The sequence below is a fragment of the Myodes glareolus genome, chromosome X (genome assembly GCF_982192425.1).
Source record: "Myodes glareolus chromosome X, mMyoGla1.1, whole genome shotgun sequence".
Lineage (NCBI taxonomy): Eukaryota > Metazoa > Chordata > Mammalia > Rodentia > Cricetidae > Myodes > Myodes glareolus.
The window spans coordinates 46,588,572-46,615,568 of record NC_142053.1 but is presented as its reverse complement, the minus strand read 5'-3'; the positions used below and the strand labels follow the sequence as shown (position 1 = coordinate 46,615,568).

Genomic DNA, 26,997 nt, shown 5'->3' with positions numbered 1-26,997 from the left:
GGGAAGAGGAAGCATGAGGGGCCCTTGGACTCCCACAGTGCCATCTGGTGGCAGACTGGAGTTTTCACATTTCTTCCGAACTTTTTAAACTAGTATTTCTAGTGGTTGGGGCCCAGAGAAGATGCTTTCCTGCTGAGATGGAACTAAAATTCTCAAGAAGGCAAAGAAATGGCTGGTGCCAGCCAGACCATTATAACAGAGGGTACAGAAAACACTGGTAGAGGTCAACAGCAAGGCAAAGTGCTAAAGAATAGCAGATCCATGGGTTCAAGAGATGGTTCAGCAGTTAAAAGTACTGACTGCTCTTCTCGGGGACCTGGGTTCAATTCCCAGCACCCACATGGCCACTCACAACTGTCAGCAACTCCAGTTCCAGAGGATCTGTCACTCTCACACAGACATACACGCAGGCAAAAAAAAAAAAAAAAAGAAAAAATGAAATAAATTAATTTAAAAAAGAGCAGATCCAGCTGGATGGTGGTGATGTCCACCTTTAATCCCAGCACTAAAGGAGGCAGAGGAAGGTGGATCTCTGTGGGTTCAAGGCTAGCTTGGTCTATAAACTGAGTTCCAGGACAGCCAGGGCTGTTTAAACAGAGAAACTGCATCTCAAAAAACAAACAAAAGAAATTGGCAGCTCCAGTCTCATACAAACCTATGAACTGTGCCTGAGGTGCATCTTCGCCACCTAGCAGCTGTCACTGTGTGCTATATCTCTGTGCTCCACTTTCCTAACACATACAATGGATTGTGGCAAAGGTTGTATACAAAAATGTCTGTACTTAGGGCACACAGAGCCTGGCATATAATGTTAAGCATGCAGCCATTGTTATTTCATTCTCAACAGTAAGGCTAAGGCGCTGTGGAAGCAGGAGAGGGGTTTTTAACTGAACCTGGGAGAACTCCAAACCTACTTCCCCCAAAGCTATCATGCCGGAGATGATCTTTGAGCTTCAACAGTCTGGAGCAGTCACTCTCTGCTCTTTGTGCCTATGGAAGGCAATTCTTTTTATTTTATTTTATTTTTTAAGAAGTAATATAAGTTTATTTAAAAGTGTGAATACAAATTAGTACACATTTAAAGAGAATGCATATCAGTATTATACTAATCAGGATAATTGCAAATAAAATAAGCAAAGTAACCTCTCAGAAAATATCAACATGTAGAAACAAAATAAACCTACAGTTTGCCAAGAGCTTTCCTATCTTGCTTGATGATAAACAAAATGGGACTGATGGAGCATGTGATCAAACCGGACTCTCTGAATATGGCTGACAATGAGGGCTAACTGAGAAGCCAAGGACAATGGCATGTACTGATTCTACTGCATGTACTGGCTTTGTGGAAGGCAATTCTTAACACCTTCAAGGAACATGCAGGGCTCACTTCCCTTCCCTTGTACCTCAGCAGGGAAGGTCTCTATGTGAGGGTGGCAGGAATCTTGGTGCGGGCCTCTTGAGTTGAAAAATGATACGGGAACATTCAGGAATTATTGCAATCGGGCCCCAAACCGTGAAAGAAATTGTTCCCACAGTGAATAGACAGGGCCTGCCTTGAAATTCAATGCTAAGGGAGAAATGAAGACCAATTGTGTCAACTGCCATTTGTCTGAACGTTTTACTTTGTTCTTGGACAGTAATGCTTTTCAGCGGCTCACAATTCATACAGCAATACGTTAAATACGTGATGGGGCCTGTTGATTTCCATTGCCTAGAAGCATGAACAATTCTGGATGCCTCTGCTGCCTTCCGAACTGCCTGCGACACAGCAGGAGCAGATCTGATTGTAGCCCTATTGTCTACCTCTCCTGCAAGTCCTTAACATGCCAGAGTATCCAAACTGCACTCACCCGTAAGTTTATTTCTTCCTCATATACTCTGTAGCCAGCACAGATGTTAGCAGTGTTTAAGATTAGCAGAGTGCCTTTATGCCAAGAGCCTATGACAATCTGCCTGGGACCACAGACAAAACACCAGGCCATGTGTTACCATACTAAAGAAAAGGAGTCTATCTAAAAGAGGGCTTTCAACTGTTCTCACTGCTCAGTACATGTGATAATAAAAGCTGATCCCCTGGGAAAATTGGGTAAGAAAGCAACCTGTCTGGAGTTTGGGCCACCCTGAAGGCAGAGGGCACCAGTATCTCAGGCACATATGGAATCTCCGGGAGATTTCTGGTGTATGATCTCACTCCACGTAGTTAGTCACCCAGGTTTTTGGAAATGAACACCTCCCCCCTCCCCTTGTATGTGTGTGCATGGGCCCAGAGTTGTCTGTGTTGATAGGTTATATGTTTCTAGCAAAATATGATGAGAGTCACTTGCCTCTCTTGCATTAGTCTAGTCTGATACTAGGGGCTTTCAAAGAAGTCTTCCCAGATATTGAAGTACAAAAGAGCCTCTGTGGACAGAGGGAGACTATTCCCTCACAGTTCTGCTTCTAAAACACTCTTAGCGTGTTACATGTGAGGTGAGCACAAGACACCTTGTCCCCTGTAGCATCTGGCAGGACTAGACCAAGCTCAGGTGCCCTTCCTAAGTGCTGTGTTCTGAGACAGAGAATCTAATAGGATTGGACTTGACAGGACTTGAACATTGAAATGGCGTTGCTTTCTGAAGGCTGATCGGTACCGAGCGGGGCTTGTCTTATAAAATGTTGAGCAGTATGCGATGGTGGACACCTGTAATCCCAGCACTAGGTAGGCCGAATCAGGATTCTAAACATGACACCAGCCTGGGCTACACACCACACCAACTTTCGCCAAAAGGGGGTGGGTTAGGGATGTGGCTCAGTGGCAGGCTGCTTGCCTAAGAATGTGTAAGAGCCTATTTTCCATCCTCAGCACCAAATAGTAAACTTTTAAGAGGCTACATCTGAGAGGTAAAAAAGACTCCAAGAGAGAGGGATGGAGAAAGGGAAAAGGGTGGGAGAGAGTCAGAGAGGAAGACGGACTGAGAGAGAGAGAGGCCACTTGCCTATGACTATAAAGCAAAGCACAGAATAAGTCTGGGTCTCTGACCTCTGAATCCAAATATCTTTCCACGAACTCCTCTACAAGAGGGAATTCTTTAAGGCCCCTGGTATGCTGGTCGGTAGTTTCCAGCCACCCGACAGATGAATGAATGATCTGGTTATGGTATTATCATAATAGCTAATTGAAGGACTTGTGCTAAACACTTTCCATGGGTTACTTTTTTTCAACTGTCCCAATGTTTTAAAATGTCGCATACAGAGAGACATTTTAAAAGACAAGCCCAGTGCAGTACTGGCCCACCTTCAGAAAACAAAACCATTTCAGTTTTAAAGTCCTGGCAATCCTGCACATGGATTACTTCTTTTCAACTGTCCTATCAACCTACGGAGTGGATCCTGTTGTCAATCTGCTCAATTTCTCCAGATAGAGAATTGGAGCTCTGGAATGCTAACTTGCTCAAAGTCACCAGTCCAGAGTTTCAAAAACAAAAAAATAGAGGCTATTAACATAACATGTATGTCTGTGTATCATGATATAACTCACATATTTCTATGTAAGCATTTAGCCTATAGTTAGTGAATATTTATTAGAATTTACCAACAATTTCATGCGCCATAACTAAGTTCTGTCCCAGTTTCAGTATTACAAGGTATTCAACTCACTGTATTAAAGTAATAGTCCTGGGTTCAAATAAACCAAACTAATGGATGGGATTAATAAAAGCTAGGTTAACCACTTAATATAATTCCACATACCCAAACATACTACTTAAAAGGCCTAGGTAACATTCAAATGTAGATTTATGCAGACATGTAAGTAAGAACAAGTTGGTTTGATAACATAGGTGGATTTATTTCATAAGATTCAAGTGCAAACTTAAAAATAAAAACAAACAAAGCTTTTCAAGGGTAAACACAAAAAAATCTAAATAACAATCCTACAATCGTGCATTTTAACAGAAAGTACAAATATGAATACAAAATTTGTAACTACATTCAAAATTAAAATTATTTCTCTCCAGTTCCCAAATGCCACCCAGTCTTTAACCTGTTCTCAGCTTGTCACTGTAGAAACATTTGTCATATGCTTCCAGGAAAGTATAGGCAAAGATTACTAATCAGTCTCTATGAACAAAGAAACAGGACTCTCCCTTGCTTCAGACTAGATGAATCATTCATACCTCCAGTCTACAGAAAAAAGAATGAATACAAATATCAAAGAAACAAGACTCATTCATGTAATTAAAGCAAAAATTATGAGTGTTCAACTTAGAAATGCACACACTTAAAATCATTATTAAGTACAGCTTTATTTGATGGCTGACATGTAATAACTGTGAACAATTTAAATAGGTATAAAAATGGAGATCAAAATCTTTAGGCTCAAATACTTAAAAAGTCACTATGAAAATGGAAAATATTTCTGTTTACATAAACATGTATATTTCTGATGAAAAGTCAGGGGGCAGTGGCATCTCCCTGGTCCCTTAACGTTTGGATTTTCATGAAGAATTAGCAGCACCCAACCTTAAGTGTTAATTCTGTGATTCTTAAGGACCCAGTCAACAGATTAGTTGGCAGTGTTCCAGCTTTTGGGAGATGGGGAGGGTGGGGTGCAATTATCTGAAGTAAGATAGTACACATGCACTCACATTGAAAATCACCATTCCAAATGAATACACATATTGGAAAAGCCTAAGAAAACCACCCTTACAGGATTCACAGGGGACAGGAATCTGAATAGTAGTCCACTTGCTAATAATGTCTTTTCACACTTCAAAGGCAAGTGAGGAAGCATGAGAAAACTCATATATAACTTCAGGGAAAACTTGCCTCCAATTTTATTTTGTAGAACACTGAAAAGAAATTTTTACAAAAAAACCTTCGCTGTTGCTTATAATACCAGATGACTTTTTTCTTATTACCACCATATACATAACATTTAAATAATTTCTTTATAAATATTTTAGAGCACAGAGAACTCATTTTGTTGCAGTGGTGGCCCACATCTGTACAACACAATGTAAGCAACATATATATATATATATAATATATATATATACACGTTTGTGTATAAAATGATTACGAAAAAGTGCAAAGAATAACAGTATTAAGAATTTTTGCTTTTTACAGTAACTATGGTTCAAGTGTGAATATCTATCAAGAATATATATTCTCAGACTTTAACTGAAGATTTAAAAAGAAACCCACACCCCAGGTTACTGCACAGACAGTCCTTAATCAAGTAACTCTGCCCTCCTCGCAAGTCTAGCATTTCCAGTCTCTAACTCTCCACAAACAGGAAAAGTGGTAACAGTGTTTTCTTCCCTTTAACTTCCCCAGGCTCATCCAAGACAATTCATTAATCACCCGTAGGTTTGAATGAGATTTTGAGGAAGTCATTTATCATAACCCGCTTTGCTGCAATGAAAGCAAAAGAAAGGCTCTCTGAGATGCACACTACTGATCAAGAATCAAATCAGCAACAGCAAACAGACCATAAATTACACATGTAATTAATACAAGAGCCTTTTAAAAAACAAGCCCGCTATCAAAGAGAATTTCAGAGTCTAAACCTATTTTCCCAGGTTCAGGGCTATGCAAGGATCCGGATTCGAATCTTTATGATTCCATGAGCTTCCTATCAGAAAAACAATGCATCCTGTTGAATTGCAATGGACTCTGCCATTTTCCTCTTCGTCTGTCTTTCCCTACATCACACACAGAAAGGCCACTTTGACAAAGTGTACTTTCTCTTGGGACATTCGGATAATTACAGGTGCTGATTTTAGTTCTCAGGCATCCAAAGGGGCAGTTGAGCTTCCCTTCAAACATGTTACTGGATATTTTTGGTATGTATATGCTGTTTTATTCTTAACTTCAGGCACTGTAATTATTCACAAATTTGTAATGATTCTATGTCTAACCTACATGAAAATTATGATCTTAAAATAATACCTTCCAAGATACTGACTCCATATTATATTACAGCTGATTTTTTTCCCCTTTTAAGGTAAATAGCTGCGAGAGAATTTTAAAGTCCTGCAGCACTCCTGCTTTGAGTAGTGTTAATCCATAATTTTGTCATGATTACTATTGGACCTTTTGAACTAGGAAGACAACAGACACTGGAAGCTGTAAATTTCCTCAACTACATCTACTTCAACTCCAATTTATTTACTTTAGCATGAAGTATCTTCTCTTTATAAAAACACAAGTTTATCTAAGCCTAATTTAAAAACAGAATTTCTGCTCTAAAATTAATATCACAGCTAAAGGGAAATGTCTTTTCCATTTCAGCTTCACTAGAACTACTTAAAACTAAGTTAAAGTAGACGCAACTATTTTAACCACTTTTGGTTGATTTTTGTTTTGCTTTGTTTTGATGTCTTTAGAAGATATAATATTCTAACAGATAGATCAACAAAGGCTTAAACTATAGAACTGAAAAACCTTCAGGCCACCCCTGTGCAAATGTAAATAAGAGAGCGCCATTTTATTTGCCCCCATACATTCGCTCAATGTCCTTGAGATAATGATTCTTCAATTCCTTCCTTTTCAGCTTGAAGGCATCAGTCACCAAACCAGTTTCAGGGGTCCATGGCTCTGGGCTTAATCGAACCTTGATTGGAATTTCAAACCGCTCCAATTTCACTGAAATAAATAAAGGAAGAGAAGGGTAGGAAAGAGGCAAGGAGTATAGAAAGGAGGAGGAAGGGAGGAGAATGGAAAGAGAAAAACAGTGAATAAAACATATATACACTATATACGTAAGCACCTTAATAATGTGATTGTTTTAATAGGAAACAGTTGATGAAATTTTTATAGTGCTCATTCAGGGTTCAGAAAGTTCTTGGGAGAAAATAGACAAATTGAGGTTAAAAAACTATGATTAAAACCTATATTTTAAAATCAAAATGAAATCTGTTGTCTTTTAAAATAAAGAGAAATGTGGCAGCAGATATGCCTTTAACAGAAATAAAAGCTAGTAGAATAGGTGGGTGTGGCAATGCACGCCTTTAATCTCAGCACTCGGGAGGCAGAGGCAGGCAGATCTCTGTGAGTTCGAGGCCAGCCTGGTCTACAAGAGCTAGTTCCAGGACAGGCTCCAAAGTGACAGAGAAACCCTGTCCTCCCCACAAGCTAGTGGCGCTTTCCTGATATGGGGACCACTTCAGTAATTGGGAGGAAAAGAAAACAAAACCTTTAATGTCATTTTCTTTTGACTCCAAAATACTAGTCTAGAAATTCACACCAAGAAAACAGTCCCACACAGGCTGAGAAGATGGCTCAGGTACTAAACTGCTGTCACACAAGCATGAGGGCCTGAGTTTGATCCCTAGAAAAGCTGTGCATAGTGGCATGTACTTGCTCTCTCAGAGTTGGGGAGAAGTAAGGAAACCCCTGGCGTTCCCGGCCTAGCCTACTGAGGGGAGTTGCAGGTCTCACTGAGACACCCTTTCTCAAAGAAAGAAAGGTACATGGTTTCTCAAGGAATGATCTCCGGCCTCCACAAGCATGTCTGCGAGCATACATGCACTCACCTGAACACATACACACACAAAAATACTATTTTGCAGAAAAGATGTGGTAAGCTTTACTAAAGTGGAAGAAAGTACTACTCACCTAAAAATCAAACAGATTAAATATTTATATACTGAAAAAACTTTAAACATACAAAATGATAATAAAATTATATAGTTACTGACTTCAAAAATGCAGACAATCCTGTCAAAGTCAAGGGGATGCACCAGACGGCCCCAACCTTAGTTGAAGAGTTACTGGCAGTTGCTATCTCTTGTGGGATGTGTGGCAACTGATAGATTGCCCACACTTCTGCTGATGGCCCCCGCACTCACTTGTAGGCTATTCAAAAGGAAAGAAGAGAGCACTTGGGAGGCAGAGGCAGGCAGATCTGTGTGTGTGAGTTCAAGATCAGCCTGGTCTACATACAGAGCTAGTTCCAGGACAGACAGAGCTATACAGAGAAACCTTGTCTAGAAAAATGATGGCGGGGTGAGAGACATAAAGTTGGAAAGGAGACCCATTGTTAGGGAGGATTGGAGGGAAGTTGAAGGTGTATAGGTATGATTAAAGTTCATTATATGCATGATAAAAATTCTCAAGGAACAAAATATTAGATGTTCTTTAACTGGTAAATTGATTTTATATGCAGATGATATTTCAGGTTTTAGAGAGTTGGGGAGAAGTGTTTTAAGGGGGCCTAATGGCAGTAGTAAGGAGCAGATATGACCAAAATGCATTATATACATGCATGAATTTTTTAGTGCAATGTACAAAATATTGATTAGGTGACTGTTATGGACTTCAACAGCTTAGCAATTCCTCACTCACTGGTATTTGCAGCTTCTCGAATTTCTTTCAGTATTTCAGCTTCCATGGCAGGGTTATTGCAAATATCAACCCAAGATCCTTCTACCCCCTTCTGTTGTGCCAAAAGGGTCAACTTTTTCTGGTTAGGAACCACGAAACTGATCACATAGGACTGGTCACTGAAAAAATTAGATAATAAAACATAAATCAAAATGAGCAAAATTACTTGCGAGTTATTCAATGTAACAGTACAGTAAGGTAATTCTAAATATACATATTATATGATACTAATAAAAAAGCAAGTGGCTCAATGTTGCAGGCTTTTAACTTAGAAAACTGTGAACTAAAAACTCACCCCACCATGTATTAACTATGTATTACCATGGGATGAGTAAACTCTTAGAGAAATTATTCATGCTAAGTCTCAGCTGTTATGAATCCAACATGAAAGAACTTGTGGCATAAGTTAGACACTTAGCAAGACACGGCAGATGTCTAATAAAGAACTATAATAAATGTTACTGAAATGATCTTTGTGCTGTTAAATAAATCCAAGAACGTTCATGTTAATTTTCCTAACCCCAATCAAAATTCTAAGCAGAGTTTGATGGTATCTGCATGCTTAAACACAAGCGAATTTATTTATAATGTTCCTAATACTGTAAGTATTGAAGCACAAAACACAACTACTCTTTGGCTGGCAAAATAGTGATCAAGCCTGATACCTAAGTTTGTTCTCCATGGTGATGGAGAGAACTCCTACAAGTTGTCCCAGATGCCCCCCGCCCCCCAACAAACAAACAGACAAATACATATAATACTTTAAAAATAAAAGAGTCACCAGTCAAGCAGTGGTGGCTCACACCTTTAATCCTAGGACTTGAGAGGTAGAGGTCAGCCTGGTCTACACAGCTAGTTCTAGGATAGCCATGGCTACACAAAGAACTCAAGCAAGCAGGCAAACAACAAACAAAGAGATACCTTTTGGCAAAAGCACAGATGTTGTCAATCAGTGGGCAATTCTTCAGGGCTGCTTCTACTTTTCCAAGAGACACATATTCTCCTGCTTGTAACTTCACCAGATCTTTCTTACGATCTGCAATCATAAAAAATATGGAACCGCAGGTTAAATTGGATATCGATCATTGTCTCTTGGAGGCTTGCTCTTTCCTGAAGAAAGATGGAAGGGAAGTGAATCCGGGGCCGGGGGGAGTGGGGAGCAGTTGGGAAGAGTGAAGGGAGGGAAAACTGTGGCCAGATGTATTGTATGAAAGAAGAATTTATTTTCAATAAAAAATACAGATTCACAATGTTTCATTAAGGAACGCACAATTCTATTTCAATTTTATTGCCATAGTCTTTATTTACAAAGGTATTTGCTCTAAAATCTTGCCATATATATTTTCCCATGCATATCACTAAAAAAGTGCCTCAGGTATTATTATAAAGATCCAGCAGGTGTGTAAGGCGAGAGCATCGTAAGTTCTGCACAGGCGTGGTTTACATAGTGGGTTCAAGTCCAGTCTGAGGTATATAGCAAGAGTCTTTCTCAAATCAGTTCTCCAGTGGAGTGTCACGAGGTATACCAACCACGTAGTATGGCAGGTCCCATCCCTAAGAGTAGTTAGCCCACACAAAAAGAGCAGACTCCATGGTATCCCCCCCCCCACCCGTTTATTTGAAAGAGTGTGCAAGTGTGTGAGAGCACATAGTGGGGTGGGTAGGGGGGTGGGTAAGATCCAGAAGGACTTGGAAGAAGTAGAAACATGATCAAAACACACTGCGTGAAAAAGTTAATAAAAATGATCTTCTCCTAACTGATTACAGTGACAGTAAGGGAAGAAACAGAACTTGGAGCATTAGATTCAAATGGGAACTTCGTCTGGTACAGGCCGCGATGGTTGGCAGTTCAGTTAACCTCTTTCCACCTTGTTTATGGCAGGGATCACGCTGCCGACTTCCCAGAAGCAAGTCATAGTTTCTTGTATATCAGCACTTCAACAAATGCTAATTCCCATCTTCCCCATTTGACATTTTCTTTGTAAAGTGACAGTGCCACAAGAAAGTACTGTCATCGGATGCCTAAACTTGAATCATTGTCATCCTGCCGAAAATCCTTTGTGTGAATGATGTGTTGCCTACCAAGAGCAATAGCAGGGAGGCAGGGGAGTAGGAGGATGAGGGAGGATGGTTGTGATCAACATGCACTATATTCGTGTGTAAAACAAATTGCTTTTCTAAAAAAGACTGACAGGGACTTCTCTACAAAAGAACCTTTCTGACATTCTACTAAATCTAAATCTGGCTTCTACTAAATCTGGCTTCCTTTTCCATTTTAAGCCTACAGCAACACTATGAAAATCTTGTGCGCATGCATGGTTTATATGCATATCTGTGTTAACAATATTTATATATTTGGATCACAATTGTTTACTTTTGTCTATAATGCACAATTGTAAGGTTGTATGCATGGCATCAACATAATAAAAATTCTGTAGCACACACACACGAGCTACAGAGATGGTCAGTTTATAAAGTGCCTGCCATGAAAACACAGTGACCTTAGTCAGATATCCAGCACCCGCATAAAAGCTGGGCAGTGGCATGTAACTATAAGCCCAGTCCTGGGAAAAAGGCATAGACATGTAGATTCCTGAAACTCATTGGCCAGGGAGCCCAGACAAATTGATGAGTTTCAGGTTCAGGGAGACAATGTCGCAAAATAAGCCAGAAAGTGATCAAAAAAAGACATTCAAAGTCTCAACTTCTGCCCCCCTGGTTTACCCACACATTTATGTGCCACCTATGAACAAGTACAAAATCCATACGCACACACAAATTGAAGAGAGGCATGCTGACACATGCGCACAACTCCTACTCTTAGGAGTCTGAAGCAGGAGGCTGTGAGTTCAAGGCCAGGTTGCTGTGGGACAACGGTTTGTACCCTGTCAATTGTATTTTAATAAAACACTGATTGGCCAGTAGCCAGGCAGGAAGTAGAGGCAGGGTGATGAGAACAAAATTCTGGGAAGAGAAAAGCTCGTTCTGTAGTCATGACCCAGTCGCAGAGGAAGCAAGATGCGACTGCCTCGATGAAAAAGGTACCAAGCCATGTGACTGACTCAGACAAGAATAATGGGCTAATAGATGTAAGAATTAGTAAATAAGAAGCCTGAGCTAATCGGCCAATCAATGTAGACCTCTGTGTGATTCTTTGGGACTAAACGACTGCGGGAACCAGGCAGGACAGAAACCGCAGTCAACACGAGGTTGCATAACATAATATAACCATGTCTAAAAAACAGTTGGTGCTGGCAGGGAACAAAGGAGAGCTTAGGATGTAGATCCATAATACAGTACTCCTCTAGAATACATAAGAACCTAGGTTTACTCCCCAATAGACGAGGATAAAAAGAACTATGAACATAATATCAAGAAAAAAAAAAAGCTCAGCAGATTTTAAATGAGTCAGTGTTAGAGGTGAAGACAAAGCTTCCCAGGAAATCTCTAATTACATTCTGCTCGGATACTGTGTGTGAGTCCAGCAGCAGAGCACGCGAGTCACTACCAACTATGACCAACTGCACATAAGACTAGAAGACAGGATAGGCCCTGCAGAGTGGCACTCACAACTAGACAGGGCCTTTGCCTGTTTAAAGTGAACATAGCATTTGCTTGGAGTTACTTTTGGAGTTGTATTTTGAAGAAAAATGTCTACTTCTGTAAGCCCAGTAAAGAAAATGCCAAAGCAACACTCATTTTCAAAATAGACTGGTTCTGAAGATTGAAACTATCATTTTCAAACTCTTATGGACAGCTAGAGTCAATAGAAACAGGAAAACATGGACGCTTGGTGATCACTGAGCAATAACGAGGAGGCAAGGCCTAAAATTGTGTGTGTGTGTGTGTGTGTGTGTGTGTGTGACAGAAAATGGTTCCACAGAGTCTCGCAGAGTTAAGCAAACAAATCTTCAATTATTTTTGTTTTCCCAGAAAGTGATCAAAAAAGGACATCCATCACCTCAACTCTGGCCCCCTGGTGTAAACTACTGAGTTAGTTATTTCTTTTCCTGTCCAGTTTCCCCACCTCAAAGACTGCTACCACTATTACTACTACTTGAAAGATTCAGCTACTTCTCTGAACAGTTTACATTTATGAACTCATCTAACACCAGCAGCTGCCCTGTAAAGAGAGAGGTCACGCAGGAGGGCATATGTAACTTGCAGAAAGTTGTAACCAATCAATTCATCGACCCCGTGGATGAACGGACCTATATTGTCTTTCAGGCTCACCGAAGTCACAAAATGAAAGATATTATAGAGAAGAGAATACACTGACCTATAATCTGTAAGCAACCATCAGGATGGAATTCTCCAATATCACCAGTGCAAAACCACCTCTGTCCATTTTCATCCACAGAATAATCTTCTGCAGTTTTCTCTTCATTTTTAAAATATCCCATGGAGATATTCTGCCCACCGATCACAATTTCGCCTCTGGGGTTTGGCTTATCATGAACTGTATAACCACCTAGAAATAATTTTTTTAAATTAAAAAAAATTAAATTGAAATCACTTATCCTAAAGCAAAATTTATCTGCCTTTATAAATTCTTCATTACAACTGTGTGTGTGTGTGCGTGCGCACGCATGCATGCGTGCTCTTGCACATATATCCATTTGCCACATTGCACATATGTCGGAGAAAACCTTGCGATAGTTGGTTCTTTCCTGCCACTATGTGGGTCCCGAGGATCAACTTCAGGCTTGGAAATAAGTGCACTTAGCCACTGAGTCATCCATCTCAAAAACCCTTCATTAATTCTTAAAGCTTTGCTATTCTTAATTATATATTGTGCTTATGGGAGACTCTTAGCTTACATTTAGTCAGTTACAGGAGTATAACAGGTGAACAATTTGAAGGCACAGGAGAACACTACAATATCACCACTGAAAAACCTCGTACCCAAACCTTCCACGACACACAGAGGAAATAATTAAAGCTTAGAGTTCACACGACTCATAAGATGAAACCATCCTAAACAAGAGCAGTACTTAAAGCTGTTGTAAGTAAATCATCAATGTGTTGCTATCAACACTCCTCAGATTTTATGCTCAGAGAAGTTTCAGTGAAAGATAAGAGACAGGAAGTGCCTGAGGAAGGCAATATCATTAAGCAAGGGAGAAATGGGGGCCATGGGAAATGGAGGGAAATTTTATGGGTTTAAATAGGGGCAAGACTGTTTGATAGGAGGGCTGGAGAGATGGCTCAGTGGTTAAGAGCGTTGCCTGCTCTTCCAAAGGTCCTGAGTTCAATTCCCGGCAACCACATGGTGGCTCACAATCATCTGTAATGAGGTCTGGTGCACTTTTCTGGCCTGCAGAATACACACAGACAGAATATTGTATACATAATAATAAAAAAAATTAAAAAGACTGATAGCTATCAGCAATTCTTTTTGGCATAGCAAGGCTGTCTAATTATTTATGTAATAAACCAATTTGCTGTAATTAATGTATATTTATTATAGTTTATCATGTCCATCATAGAAAAATTGGCTTACTTCTGTCTCTAGCTCTTTGTAAAAAGAATTATCAATAGTATACATATGGTTCCGGCTTCCTCTAAATGCCCTGCCTCTGTAAGTATTTGTGTAAATATTTACTGCAAATAGCTACATAGTTGAGTCTTGACTACAGAAATCTGCTAAGGTCAGGATCTTGCCAGGGAAAACTCCAATTAGACTCTTTCCCTCACCTTGCCATCAAGTATTTCCTAAATTAAAAAAACAACAACAACAACACAGTGGATAAAATCTAGACATGTCCCCCACCGAGCAGAGAAAAAACCCAGGGAGCAGGCAGTCCTGAGGCTGCAGACATCTAGAGTGCATCCAGACATTTCTAGCACACCTGGAGCCACTCGAGCTTGTGGGACACTCCTACCTTCCTGCCAGTCTTTCAGCTTAATTTCACAGCAAATAAGAGGAGCTCCAACTCTTCCAGTAGTATAGTCAGTAACTGTGGGAGCAAAGGCGACAAAATCAGTATGCAATCGTTCTGAAGTGCAACACAAAGCCACCAGAAACAGAGTCTAAACAGATGACAGAAGAAGTCATGGGGGAGTGCCAACTCTTCATTTTTCAGGGTTTGGATTCCCATTTCTTCAGTGCACTCTTGCTTTTCTGGGCTGTACTTTTGATAATTACCTTTTTAAAAAAAGTTCTGCTACAAGTGAAGGACTAGGTCCACCATTATCTACACTGGATTCTGCTAAGACAGAATGCGATGAGAATTCTTGCTCTATCGTTATGAATTCCTTAGTTTCCATTTCTTCACCTATATAAACACCGACTTCATATAAGTGCATACTGGGGAGATTCAATGTATTCACTAATACTTGTCACAGACAGAATGGTCAGGAAACCTTTTATTTGTTCTCAAACATCATCATTATCATCATCACCATCATGGTATTAATTAGCCCTTCCCTGGCAATCTGTGACTAATCTCAGCAATAATTACATCTTCACAGATGGCTTTTTATGAATCCAGTACTTATATTAAGCATTGTGAACTAACATACAAAAGATGATGAGACCCATCCCTCAGAGACCTGACCATCAGCAAAGTACCCAGGGAGAAATGTACGTGAAACAGTATGGAGAACACGTAAGTCCTTGTCTGCATGTACAAGTGATGACTGAAATGACCTGAGAAGCTAGAATGACGTCAGTCCTAAAAAGAGCCTATGACAAATCCAGGCTCCAGCCTTTACCAAATAGTTCCAGGTTGGAAAATTACCAGTTATCATATCCCACAGACCGTCATGAAATCAATAACCGGACAGAGTAGTCTCAAAAAGGAGTTAGATATGAGAAAACCAAGAAACACAAGAGAACCAAGAAAACTGCACTGTGTCTTGGATGCTGTCTCATGATAGTGAGAATGTCCTTTGTGGTTAAATGTCCCTGATATTTAATAGCATAGGCTGTTCCCATTGCATCAAAAGCCAGGACATTTTCCCACAATGTGCAAAACCCAAGAATTCTCAAAAAACTTTGGATTCACAATGTCATTTAGATTGTGACTTTTGACACCTCACATTCCCATTTTGAGGGCTTTTCTAGGCAATCATAGGGAGAAGAAAAACAAGGAGATTGCGGAGGGAGATAAAGGGGTTTTGGAGGAGGTAAAGAGAAGAAAAAATGTAATGTTTAATTAAATTACAATCCCAAAAATTAAAAAAAAAGAAATCCATTCCATAATGACTTATGCTCACCACAGCCCCATGGATACATCTAACTCAGATACAGTCACATACACATTAAAATCTATCAGGATGTTCCCTCTCCAAGGACCACACACTCTAATCTGCATTGGGAGTACTTGCATTGCGTTGCTCACTGCCTGTGCGTTCATCTGGAGACTTCTATAGCAAGCACTATAAGACTCTGGATACCAGAAAGACCAATGTGAAATGATATAGCCAGAAGAGGGAGTAGAAAGCAGGGAAGAGCCAGTGTGTGTGTGTGTGTGTGTGTGTGTGTGTGTGTGTGTGTGTGAAATGATCATTTCTGAACATGACATGGTTGTTGTAAATATCAACTCACAGCATCAATACTTTCTATACAAGACCTGCACAGGACTAAGCCAGTAATAATTCCATAGGGTCCCCGAGCCTCCACCCTTGGCAAGGGAGCTATTGGCTATTTAATAGGTTGCCTGCAAACCAGTGGACTTGTGGCTCTCAATTATAAAAGCAGGGGAGACAGAGTGGAGAGCCCAAGGGGAAGTTGAAGGGATGTAGTGGTGTATGGATATGACAAAAATCTGTTGCATTAATGTATGAAAATTTGAAAGAATCAAAATTACTATTTTTAAAAAGTGTTTACAGAAAGAAAATTAAACCAACATGACAGAATTATGAGGCTTAAAAATCAAGGGTAGACACATGAGACTTTAAGCAGTTTATGAAACTAATGCTAGGTACGCTTATAACAAGCCCTGCATTACTTAAAAGGAATCGTAACGGTTTCTCTCAAAAAGGAAAAAAAAGAATTCTACAGTGAGCTGGGCTGTCTCAGTGATGCTGGCACATGACCAATGCTTACCTTCAGTAACTGTGCCAGCACCGCATGACTCTGTTAGTCCATATCCCTGACCAATGGGGCAGCAGAAGCAGACGTTCATGAACCGATGTGTCTGTGGAGACAGCGGGGCCCCACCAGACAGCATCATACGGACATTCCCTCCCAGCAGGGCCTTCACCTTTTTGAAGAGCAACCTTGAAAAGAAGGGAAAGAAGTGATAGTCACACCATCACACATTATTCTTGGTACCCAGCTAACCGAGAAACTGTGATAAAGTTCTCCAAATGGGCTAAACACAGACATTTCCAAATAACATGGTAATGGGAGGCAACAACAGCAAATAACACCTTCTCCATAGGCCAGAAAAGCACCCCATCGCTCAAATCCACATGTGCAATATTGGCGTCATACTCTGACACAGGCTAACAAAAGAAAATGATGTCAAGGGAAAAGGTTTAAGCTTTCTATGGAACATTCAGTCAACTATCTTCTGAGCCTTCTCAAGAAAAACTCCATTGCTGCACTTTAACTGCTATGTTCATCAACTTACTATAATTTCATGAACACAATAAAGAGAAAATAATATGTAGAATAATCCAGGAAATAACTTTTGTGAGTTAGTACATACGAGGATGTATCATACACATAAACTTTTAAACTTCAATGTTTTTATTGAAAACTATATTTCAGGTTTTTTGGGGGGGGGTTGTTTGTTTATTTGATCAAGACAGGGTTTCTCTGTAGCTTTGGAGCTTGTCCTGGAACTAGCTCTTGTAGACCAGGCTGATATCAAACTGAGAGAGATCTGCCTGCCTCTGCCTCCCGAGTGCTGGGAGGTGTGCACCGCCACTACCCAGCCCAGTTTTCTTTAACAGACCCATTTATAATTACTTTTCATTATTAAAATTAGTCAAAGTATCAAATTCAGAGTCCACAGTCTTTTCGTTCTTGTATAAACAGTAGGATTAAGAATATAGACTAAATTGAGGTTTAAATCATGATGGTAATTAAACTAAATAAATTTGCCATTTACTTGGTCAACTTTCAGATTTCAAAACACAAAACTTTATAGGCACATTGATACATGCTCATGGTGCCAGGTTTTTGGAAAGCTCAGGTAGGAGGCTTCACTAAGGTCAAGAAGTTTGAAGCCAGACTGGAAACTATTAAAAATTGAATACCAAACTACACCGTACTAAACAGAACACGATACAGGTTCAAACTACAGGGTCTTTGAAATGTACTTACAGATTACAAAGAGGTGCATCGTATCCTTTTTTGATTTGTTCTAATTTGTAATCATATCCTATTTTGAATAGAGTTTTCTGAATATAATTCATCTCTTGAACCTTGCTCATAACATTCTTATAAATTCTATCCATGATTTCCTGCAAGATAAACAAAACATTCAACAATCTTAAAAGAATTACAACACCACTAAAGACAGTCTTGGTTTGATGATACATTGATACCTCTTAGGCAGAGGTTTATCTAGGATAATGGACATACCTATTTCCTTCACTACAGAACGAATTTTACTGACTTGTTCACTACATCTAAGAAACTAAAGATAATATATATTAGCATTCCGCACCCTATAAACAAACACAATCTAAAATAAAAACAAAAATTTAATTTTAAAAAGACTCAGTGCAAGTGTAAGATTTACCTTGTTTCAAGATATTAAGTTGATCTAAAATCTTTAAAAAACAAAACAAAATCCTAAAGTGATTAACAGATCCTCAACTGGTCAGCTTGAAGAAAACGGACTGTGGATGCTTGGGGGAGGGGAGAATGCGAGCAAGCTCAGTGATCTTCGCAAAAGAGAAGATAGAGAGACCATAGAAGACAGAAGTGGCAGTAACTTCAAGAAATCCAGACACGTCTGGGCAGTTTCATCTAACAACCCACAGTGATTGAACCAAGATCAAGCCAAACAAAATCCCACCATGGAGGCAAGGCAGAAAATCCTACTAGCAGTTTAAGAAGCATTGGCTGCTAGAAAAGGGAGAGTCAGCTTTCATCAATGGTGTAACCCTGGGTAACTCAACCACAGAGGTACCATTGCCAAGAGTAACTGGGCACAACTACTGGACTCAATAGTTTAAAGCAAAACAACATCATCAACAATAAAATGAATCATAAAACTCGAGGTTGGGTGGGTAAGGAGATAATACAGAAGTAGATCTGGAAGAAATTGGGGAAGTGGAGCAAAGTATGATCAAAATATACTGTATTATTCTCAAAGAAATTTAATAAAATTGGGGGCAAAAAATCTTAATATGGAAAGAATTCATTCAGCTCTAATAATTAAAAAACCATGTCAAATAAATTTATGTATTTTCATATAGCAGAAAAATACCTGTGTTGAATCAAATCGTGATATTTTTCTCTTTATTACTATGACCTTGTGACTCTCTTAAAACATAGCAGGGGTCTTAACCATTTCCTAAAAATATATTTTTTAATTTATTTGTTCATTTATTATGTATACAGTGTTCTGCTTCAATGTATGTCTGCAGGCCAGAAGAGAGCACCAGATCTCATTACAAATGGTAGTCAGCCACCATGTGGTTATTGGAAATTGAACTGAGGACCTCTGGAAGAACAGCCAGTACTCTTAACCTCTGAGCCTTCTCTCCAGCCCCTAAAAACTTATGTACTTGTAATTTAGGCATTTCTATGCTATTTTCCTTGAAACAAAGATTAAAATTATAAGCTTCTTGCTGATAGATACTTGTCAAATTAGAGGTAGGACAAGGTTTGGAATACACTGGCTCAGGCAAATATGTATAAGGCAAAAACAAATACCTCAATCACTAAGTGATGATTTTTAAAAATGCTTAGCAAAAATTACTACAATAAAGCACAACTGTTCATAAATACCTGGTTCTAAATACTAAAGGCATCTATCATCAGTATAAAGTAAGTTGTGCTATAACAAATACATTTATGGATGTTTCTTTCATTATTAAATCACAGCCATTTTACAAATTGAGGCCAGCAGAATCATTCTTTTAAAAAGCTGACAACAAAGTCAAGCGTGGTATTCATAAAGCTGTCTTCTCCATTCCACAAATGGAATCACTACTATATCACTGGAGTATTCCTGTAGGTCTGTGACTGAGAAATCCCAGTGTTTTCTTCTTTAACATACTAGGACCAACCCCTTTATAAGCTCTAGGGATTCAAAAATATAGACACAAAAGTAAATACATGGGAAGGACATCAGCATTTGAGAATCTCTTACACTGCCTACTAGTCATATGCATGAAGGTCTTGTGAATGAGATATGCAATAGTTAAAAGGTGGCAGAATTTATAGTTAGTTCATCAAATCACTTCTTATCTAAGTATATTATGGCTAACAATATACTCATGTTCCATCTAGTTATTTGTACTTAAAAGTAGTATCAAGTTCTATATCCTCTTCGTAAATATCCACAATGCTAAAGCTTACATTGTGCTCTCATCTAGGAAGGTAATGAAGTCAGAAAACAATCTACAAGAAGAAATCTGAATAAAAGATTCTTTTAAAAAGCTCACCTATCCTTAAATCCAACAGGAGGATTTAAAGAAAGCAAGCAGGTCTGATGAAATACCTATACTCTGTACCAAAGACTATTTACTGTCCTTAGGCTTGAAGAAGATAAAGAAATATCACTATCAGTATGAACAAGGACAGTAGTCATGGGAAAAAACCTGATATGAATCAATAAGAACCAACCAATAAGACTCAATAAGAACCAATAAGAACCAACAAGTCTTGAACTGATGAACTCATAGCCCAACAGGAAGTGAGCAGGAAAAATAAATCTTTTAAGAGGGTCTTCAGTTGTCCTAATCCAAACAATCCAAATCCCTCACTGGGATTAAGTGAGGCCTAGATTAGTCTAGATGTGCCTGTGACTTCCAGATATCATGTGATCATGAAGGCTCTGAGCTAAACAATGGTCTAATCCATTAACAGATTCCAGCTTTGAATACATTACTGGGAAATACTGGTGCTTTGGAATCCATGTCCTCATTTATCGACAAAGTCAAAAGCCTCTTTCAGTTTGGCAAATGCTACAGCACCTCTAAATAACAGGACAAAATCTTTTATGAAATACTCTAACTCTCATAATTTTTGTAAAAAAGAAAGTAAGGACAATAAATTAATATTACATCTGCAATGCTTAGAAAATTTGGACCAAACAAAACATCATCTAAATCTCAGACTTTTCATGCACAAAAATAACTTAACTTGTGAAGACAAAAGGTTATGTCTGAAAGTTTGATTCTAATACAAGTAGTAGTAATAAACTCTCCCTGTGAGTCACCGAGAGTAAATAAATGTGCTAAAACATAACAGATTTATACACATGTAAAACACTGCATTAGAGCTTTCAACTCATCACACTACATGGTTTTAGGTGCAACATCTGGTTCTTTTTAAAAAGCATTATCTCCTTTTAAGGATTTTATATAACTGAAATAGAACATTACTCCTCTGGGAGCTTTGGGAAATCAGCAGATTTCTTTAGGAAGCACACTACAGGAAGATGACAGGTCAGATACCGTAGCATGTGGTATGGTGAGCAAGAGGTGCTGTCTGCCCCTTAGACTCAGCTCTATCACCAACCTGGCCCAGAACCTTGGAGATGCTGCCACGGTTCTCGACAATGCCGCAGGACCGCCTTAATTGTTTTTCGTTACAAGATTAATAAACAAAATGATCTAGACAGCACATTTCCACTTTAAGATATTAGGACCACGCCTCAGCTCTGAGTCATTTCATCTTGAATTTCCAAGCATCAGCAAACACTCACAGTATACATTCCAACCTTGTTGTCATGTCTACGTTGTTAAGGATCATCTATGCCAACAGTTCAAAGTACAATTACTCTGCTAGTGTACACAAATACCTAAAGGGATTACTTTTTTTTAAAAAAAAATTGGAAGTGTAAACAAGACTTTGTATGAGTGACTCTTTTCTACTTGTCTGACTCTTCTGTACTCACCGGAACAGCAGCCATCAGAGTGGGTTTCAGTACAGTACAATCACCCTTGCTTCCCTTCTTGATTTTGCTGGACTACATTAATGAAAAAGCAAATACAATTAGGGAAACAGATGTTAGGAAAAATGCACGTGGGAGGTCTACTTCAACTATTAATAACAAAGACAGAATTTACACATAGGATGTAATCTTTTATTACAGCATCTATTCCAAGTGCAAAGTGTACGTGATTTTTCTATTTTACTCTGTTGGTTTGGTTTCTAGCACATTGCAGCCTTCCCTAGAAGAGAAACTGATCCAGGATAAAAATAGAATTGGACATGTTGGTGAACTAAAGATTTGTATTAATAATGTACCATCAAACATAACAGACTGCATTTAAGAAAATGTCCCAATTTTCACAAAGCCCCATTAAAGCAGACTTATCACTAAAACAGAATTGAAGGCTTTTTTGGGGTTTTTTTTGAGACAGGGTTTCCCTGTGTAGCCTTGGCTGTCCTAGAACTCACTCTGTAGACCAGGTTGGCCTTGGAATTCAGAGAGCTGCCTGCCTCTGCCTCCTGTGTTGGACTGTTGGATTAAAGGCATGCACCACCACACCCGAAACTTTAAAGGCATTTTTAACTTTCTTTGATTACTCAGTAGGCAAAGATGTAACTCAAAATGACCACTATGGACATCAATTAATATCACACAGAAATAATAATTTGCTAATATTCTAGTCAGTAGCACAGTAAGGACAATGCCAGTGGCTAAGTGACGGCAAGCATATATATACACATCAATGTGCACAATTTCTTTCATGCATAAATAACACTTGGGATTTCAAATGTCAGATTAATCACAGGCAGAAAATTAATAAAGTCATTCACTGAAAAAAGTAGATAAAAATAAGAATCTCCTACAACGTGATTTAATCATTTACAAATTTGGATAAATGATGCATTAACCAGCCTAATAAAGGAAAGAAAACTAGCTCTTGAGAAGCAATGAAATCTACAAGAAGTACCACATAGGTTCTACTGGTAGAATATAATTGTTTTTCTCTTCTTAAAGTGGTTTTCTGTGTGTGATTTCAAATGTGCCTAAGCTATGAGTGAGTGCTGTCTATTGCTGGGCTTTGTGCTATGAACAGTAAAGAAAGGAGAACCGGAGTCAGTGTAAAGCTGAGGGTGGGCCTTGGAGATTCTACAATGCTAGCCAACACAATGTTCTACAAAGGCCAAATATTTGATATCTGTGCTGTCAAACACAATTGGTCGCATAGGTATGAGGAACCTGAAATGTGGGGTTAAATAAAACAAGAAAGCAGAAGCTGTACATGTAATTCTAATCAATTTCTATTTAAAGATGGGGCTTGTGGCACTGGTCCAGAATACATTCAGAAGAAAACTAGGCCCTAAAACCTACACCTCTTCCCAGGAGCCAATTAAAGGTCTAGAACAGTATGCCAATGGTTCAGGGAATCTATTTTCCGTTATAAGTTCTCCAGAGTAAAATCTAATGTACAAAGATGAAAGTAATTACCTCAAAATAATTTTAAAATATTGGCCTAAATCAACGCTAGTACCATATTATTCATGGAAAGCTATGTTTGATGCCACAGGGACCTTGGTACTAAATAAATCATGAACAAAGACAGAGTTTGTCACCTGGTCAGATAATGTAAGTGGAGAAGAATAGCCAATTCTACAGCCGTAGGTAAAGCAAGATATCTCCGCTGTCAATTCCAGCACATGAGCCAAAGGTAAGTAACCAATGTATGTGTCCTTTGGGCTACAATAAGAGAAACAAGATTAACCACGTTGAAAAGACATTTCAAATTCATAACTTAAATGAACTTGGTATATATTTCTAAAGAGGTTGAGTGGTACTCTCTTACCCTAGTCCAGGTATTCTTTCACACTGGCCTGTCATTCCAGCTATCAGATTGCTATGATGCATCATCACTCCCTTGGGTCGGCCAGTAGAACCACTGGTGTACATGACAATGGCCATGTCTGAAGGAGTTGGTCTATTTGGAGGAATGCTTGCTACACAAACATAAAAGCACATTTTCTTCACTTCAAAAGGTAAATTACTTGACAAGGTATTTTCATTTTACATAATGACACAGATTTCAAAAATTAGCCTGGATTAATAAACAGTAAGAATGGTTATCAAATGCTGGTTGACTGAACGATTTCAAACTCAATGTCTGGTCTATTTTCAGGATTTTCAACCTAAGCCCCATCTGATCAAGTCTTTTCACAGAGTTATGTACAGAATTGGGAAGTGTTTCTAAGGCTTTGAGAGGATAGCATCCTGTGTAGATTCCTTAGTTCTAAATAATGGTTCAGGGCCCGGCATGGTGGTGAGTGCCTTTAATTCCAGCACTCCGGAGGCACGGTTAGGCAAATCTCTGAGTTTGAGGCCAGCCTCGTCTACAGAGCAAGTTCGAGAACAGCCAGGACTACACAGAGAAGCCCTGTCTGGGTTGGGGGTGATGACAAGGCATACCACTGAAAGGACCGAAGTCAAAGTTATATAGTTAAACAGGTTATATCGACTCCTCCTTCAGGATGTTCATGGCCATTGGTGGGCTCCAGGACAAGGATCCATCTGAGGATCGACTGAACAGCAACAAGTTGGTACTTGCTGGCACAGTATGTGCTTCTCAGACCAGGCACACAATATGACATTTCTTATCTGTCTATTTTTGAGTAAGCATGCAAAACGTGTCCTTATAATAATACTTTACCTACTCAGGTAAAGTTTCACAGACTATAATATATATAATATCTCTACATATACTAGCTGCTATTATGATGGCGCATTATGATAATGACTCTCAGGTAAACTAGTGTCCCCAAAATATATGAATCCTATCTATCCTGGAGACATATGGATGCCAGCAATTCATGTCGACTCTCAATCAAAACTGTGAGGACTGACAGGGTATCTTCTGGGCTTTTGTGTCATGCTTGGGTGAAACACCAGAACTGGCAGTAGCAGACCCTGCTGATCAAAACTTCCCAGTGAAGCATGCACCAATTTCATAGTGCCAACCTGATAATAACAGACAATTCTCCATGGATCTCTTATATTTCTGTGCATCAAGTCAGAAGAGGCACTGGCTTTCTCTGGACTGTCTTTTCAAAGGATGCATACTCTTCTAAAGTGAGTAACAGGCATGCTTACTGTCCAGAGCAGTAAAAAGATTAAAATATTTGACCCCCGGGCTTCTTTTCTATGATATAAATGCATATTCCAATCATTGTTTTTGAAGAAAATAAATCTGCCCCATCTCTAGCCTAAAATCTGCTTGCTGTCTTCAAGAAATTCAGTCAAGATTGCCTTCTTCAGGAGAAAAAAATTCCAGTCATACACAATCTTGGTTACTTTTAAACTTTTAAGATTAAGCAGCTTCATCATTTTTACTAATGTCACTTCTTTTATTAATCTGCTAAAATAACAAACACGAATATATGAGGAAATTAACTTACAGTTTTCTGGCTTGGATCCCAACTCTTCTACTGATTGCATGCTGTGAATCTCAAACCCTTCAGGGTACTCTGCTTTATTGATAGTCTTATTATCCACATAAATGATATGTTTAACACAATTGATATCTAATAATGCCGCCTGTTAATGGAAATAAAAGCCAGCTATTCAATTTGGCAAGCTATTAGAATTAATATTAACTGATAGGACTAGAAAATGTTCACTAAGTAAATTTCACTGTGGTAATTATAGACAAATTCAGAATGCTCTAATATTGTAATCACATTAAATAAGCCGCCGATCTCTTTAGGATGAAAAGTGATAAGACCAAAACATTCAAAAATAATAGCAACTACATTAAGATACTAAGGGACAGGCAATATAAAAAAATGAAAAACTAGACAAGACAAAGTTTTAATGCAGCAGAAAAGGAGTACATGTATAGTTTTCTTAATAGCGTATTTCTCTTTTTGTTTCTTATCGTTCTGATCATATACCTATCTCTTAACATCTTAATGTAGATTGTCACAAAATATACTTTTGTAAGCTCCATGGTAACCACAAAGCAAAAACCAATGATAGGCAAACAAAAATAAAAAGCAAGGGCCCAAAATATGTCATTAGAGTAAACCACTTAACCACACACAGGACTCTAAGGCAGAGAGATAAGACTTTAACAAAACTAGAAAATGACCCACAAAATGGTTGTAGGAAAGCCCTACCTTCTGATAGCTAACTGGAATGCATATGGATTAAAGTTAAAAGACAGAATAACTGAATGGATTAAGATTACCTAGCTGGCCAGTGGTGGTGCACACCTTTAATCTGAGCAGTCACGAGGCAGAGGCAGGTGGATTTCTGTGAACTCAGGGTCAGCCTGGTTTACAGAGCTAGTTCCAAGATAGTCAAAGTTATCTTGACATCCTGTCTCAAAAAATAAAAAGGTTACCTAACTATATGGTGCATATAAGAAACTCACATTTCAAAGGACATGCATATACAATATATTAGGTAAAATAGACTTTAAATCAAAATCAGTAAAAAGAAACAAGGAAGGCCATTCATTATATGACGATAAAGGAATCAAGGTTGGCAAATATGACTTGATGGTGCTTGCCTCCAAGCCTGTCCTACAGAGTGGAAAGAAGCAACTCCCTCAAATTGTTCTCTAACTTACGCATGCACATGGTGGTATGTGCCCCCCCATGAATAAAGAAAAAAATTGTGCAAGGGGAAAACAATTCTAAATATATATGCACCAAATGCATAGAAGAATTATCCAGAAAGAGAATGACTGATTCCAATACAGGGACAACCTAAAATCCACTTTGAGCAATGGACAAATTATCTATACAGAAAGTCAATAACAACAAAATCTAGAACAAATAGAGCTAATAGGCACCTATAAAACTTCCAACAGCTGCCCAATAAACATTTTCTTCTTAAAATAATTTTTCACATTTAAATCGGTATATAAGGTGTTTCACAGCATGACACTTTGAACAAAATGTGTTTTTATAGGTTATCCTCCTCGCATCTCCCATAGTCCCTACACCATGTCCCCACTTAACAATGCAGGGAACATACTCCACGACAAACAATTGGATAGGACACAAAACAAGCTCCAGTAAACTTTTAAAGTTAAAAGTATGTCAAGTATCTATTCTGACTACAGTACAATAATTAATAAGTTTTATAAACTATACAAATACAAACATTAAAAAACTTAAACAATGGAAAAAAAACAAAGAAATTTAAAATTTTCTTAAAACAAATGAAAATGATGATATAAAATATTAAAACGTACAGGCTACAAAAAAAGAGCATCAAAATTGAGGTTTACAGTAATTCAAATTCTACATTAAAAAGGGGGAAAGACTGCAACAAACCATTGTCGAGTCTCAAAAACCTTGCAAATCAACTAATCAAACACCAAAATATAGCCGAAGAAAAGAAATAACAAAGAAGTGAGTTAACCAAAATCAACTTCAATACAAAAGATGAAGGTGAAGAAGAACTGTGTCTACAGGAAGAGCAACAGGGCTTGGGGAGATGGTCCAGGCTGGACAATAGGTTGCAGGACACAGAGGTGCAAAGGTCTTTTTCCACTGTTGCT

The 26,997-nt window shown here is 38.7% G+C and overlaps 1 protein-coding gene across 6 annotated transcripts in view; it reads right to left on the bottom strand.

Annotated features, from left to right (window-relative positions):
• Positions 1-3,805: 3,805 nt before the first annotated feature.
• Positions 3,806-26,997, bottom strand: part of Acsl4 (acyl-CoA synthetase long chain family member 4) — a 65,176-nt gene continuing 41,984 nt past the window's right edge. For all 6 annotated transcript variants that reach the window (XM_048428521.3, XM_048428524.3, XM_048428525.3 and 3 more), the window contains exons 6-16: positions 24,884-25,022; positions 23,281-23,431; positions 23,051-23,174; positions 21,402-21,473; positions 17,648-17,787; positions 16,421-16,593; positions 14,253-14,327; positions 12,647-12,838; positions 9,289-9,403; positions 8,329-8,486; positions 3,806-6,627 (exon numbers count right to left, since the gene is read on the bottom strand). In XM_048428521.3, coding sequence (XP_048284478.1) covers positions 6,470-6,627; positions 8,329-8,486; positions 9,289-9,403; positions 12,647-12,838; positions 14,253-14,327; positions 16,421-16,593; positions 17,648-17,787; positions 21,402-21,473; positions 23,051-23,174; positions 23,281-23,431; positions 24,884-25,022 — 1,497 coding nt within the window. In that variant the 3' untranslated portion in view covers positions 3,806-6,469. The remainder of the gene's footprint in view (positions 6,628-8,328; positions 8,487-9,288; positions 9,404-12,646; positions 12,839-14,252; positions 14,328-16,420; positions 16,594-17,647; positions 17,788-21,401; positions 21,474-23,050; positions 23,175-23,280; positions 23,432-24,883; positions 25,023-26,997) is intronic.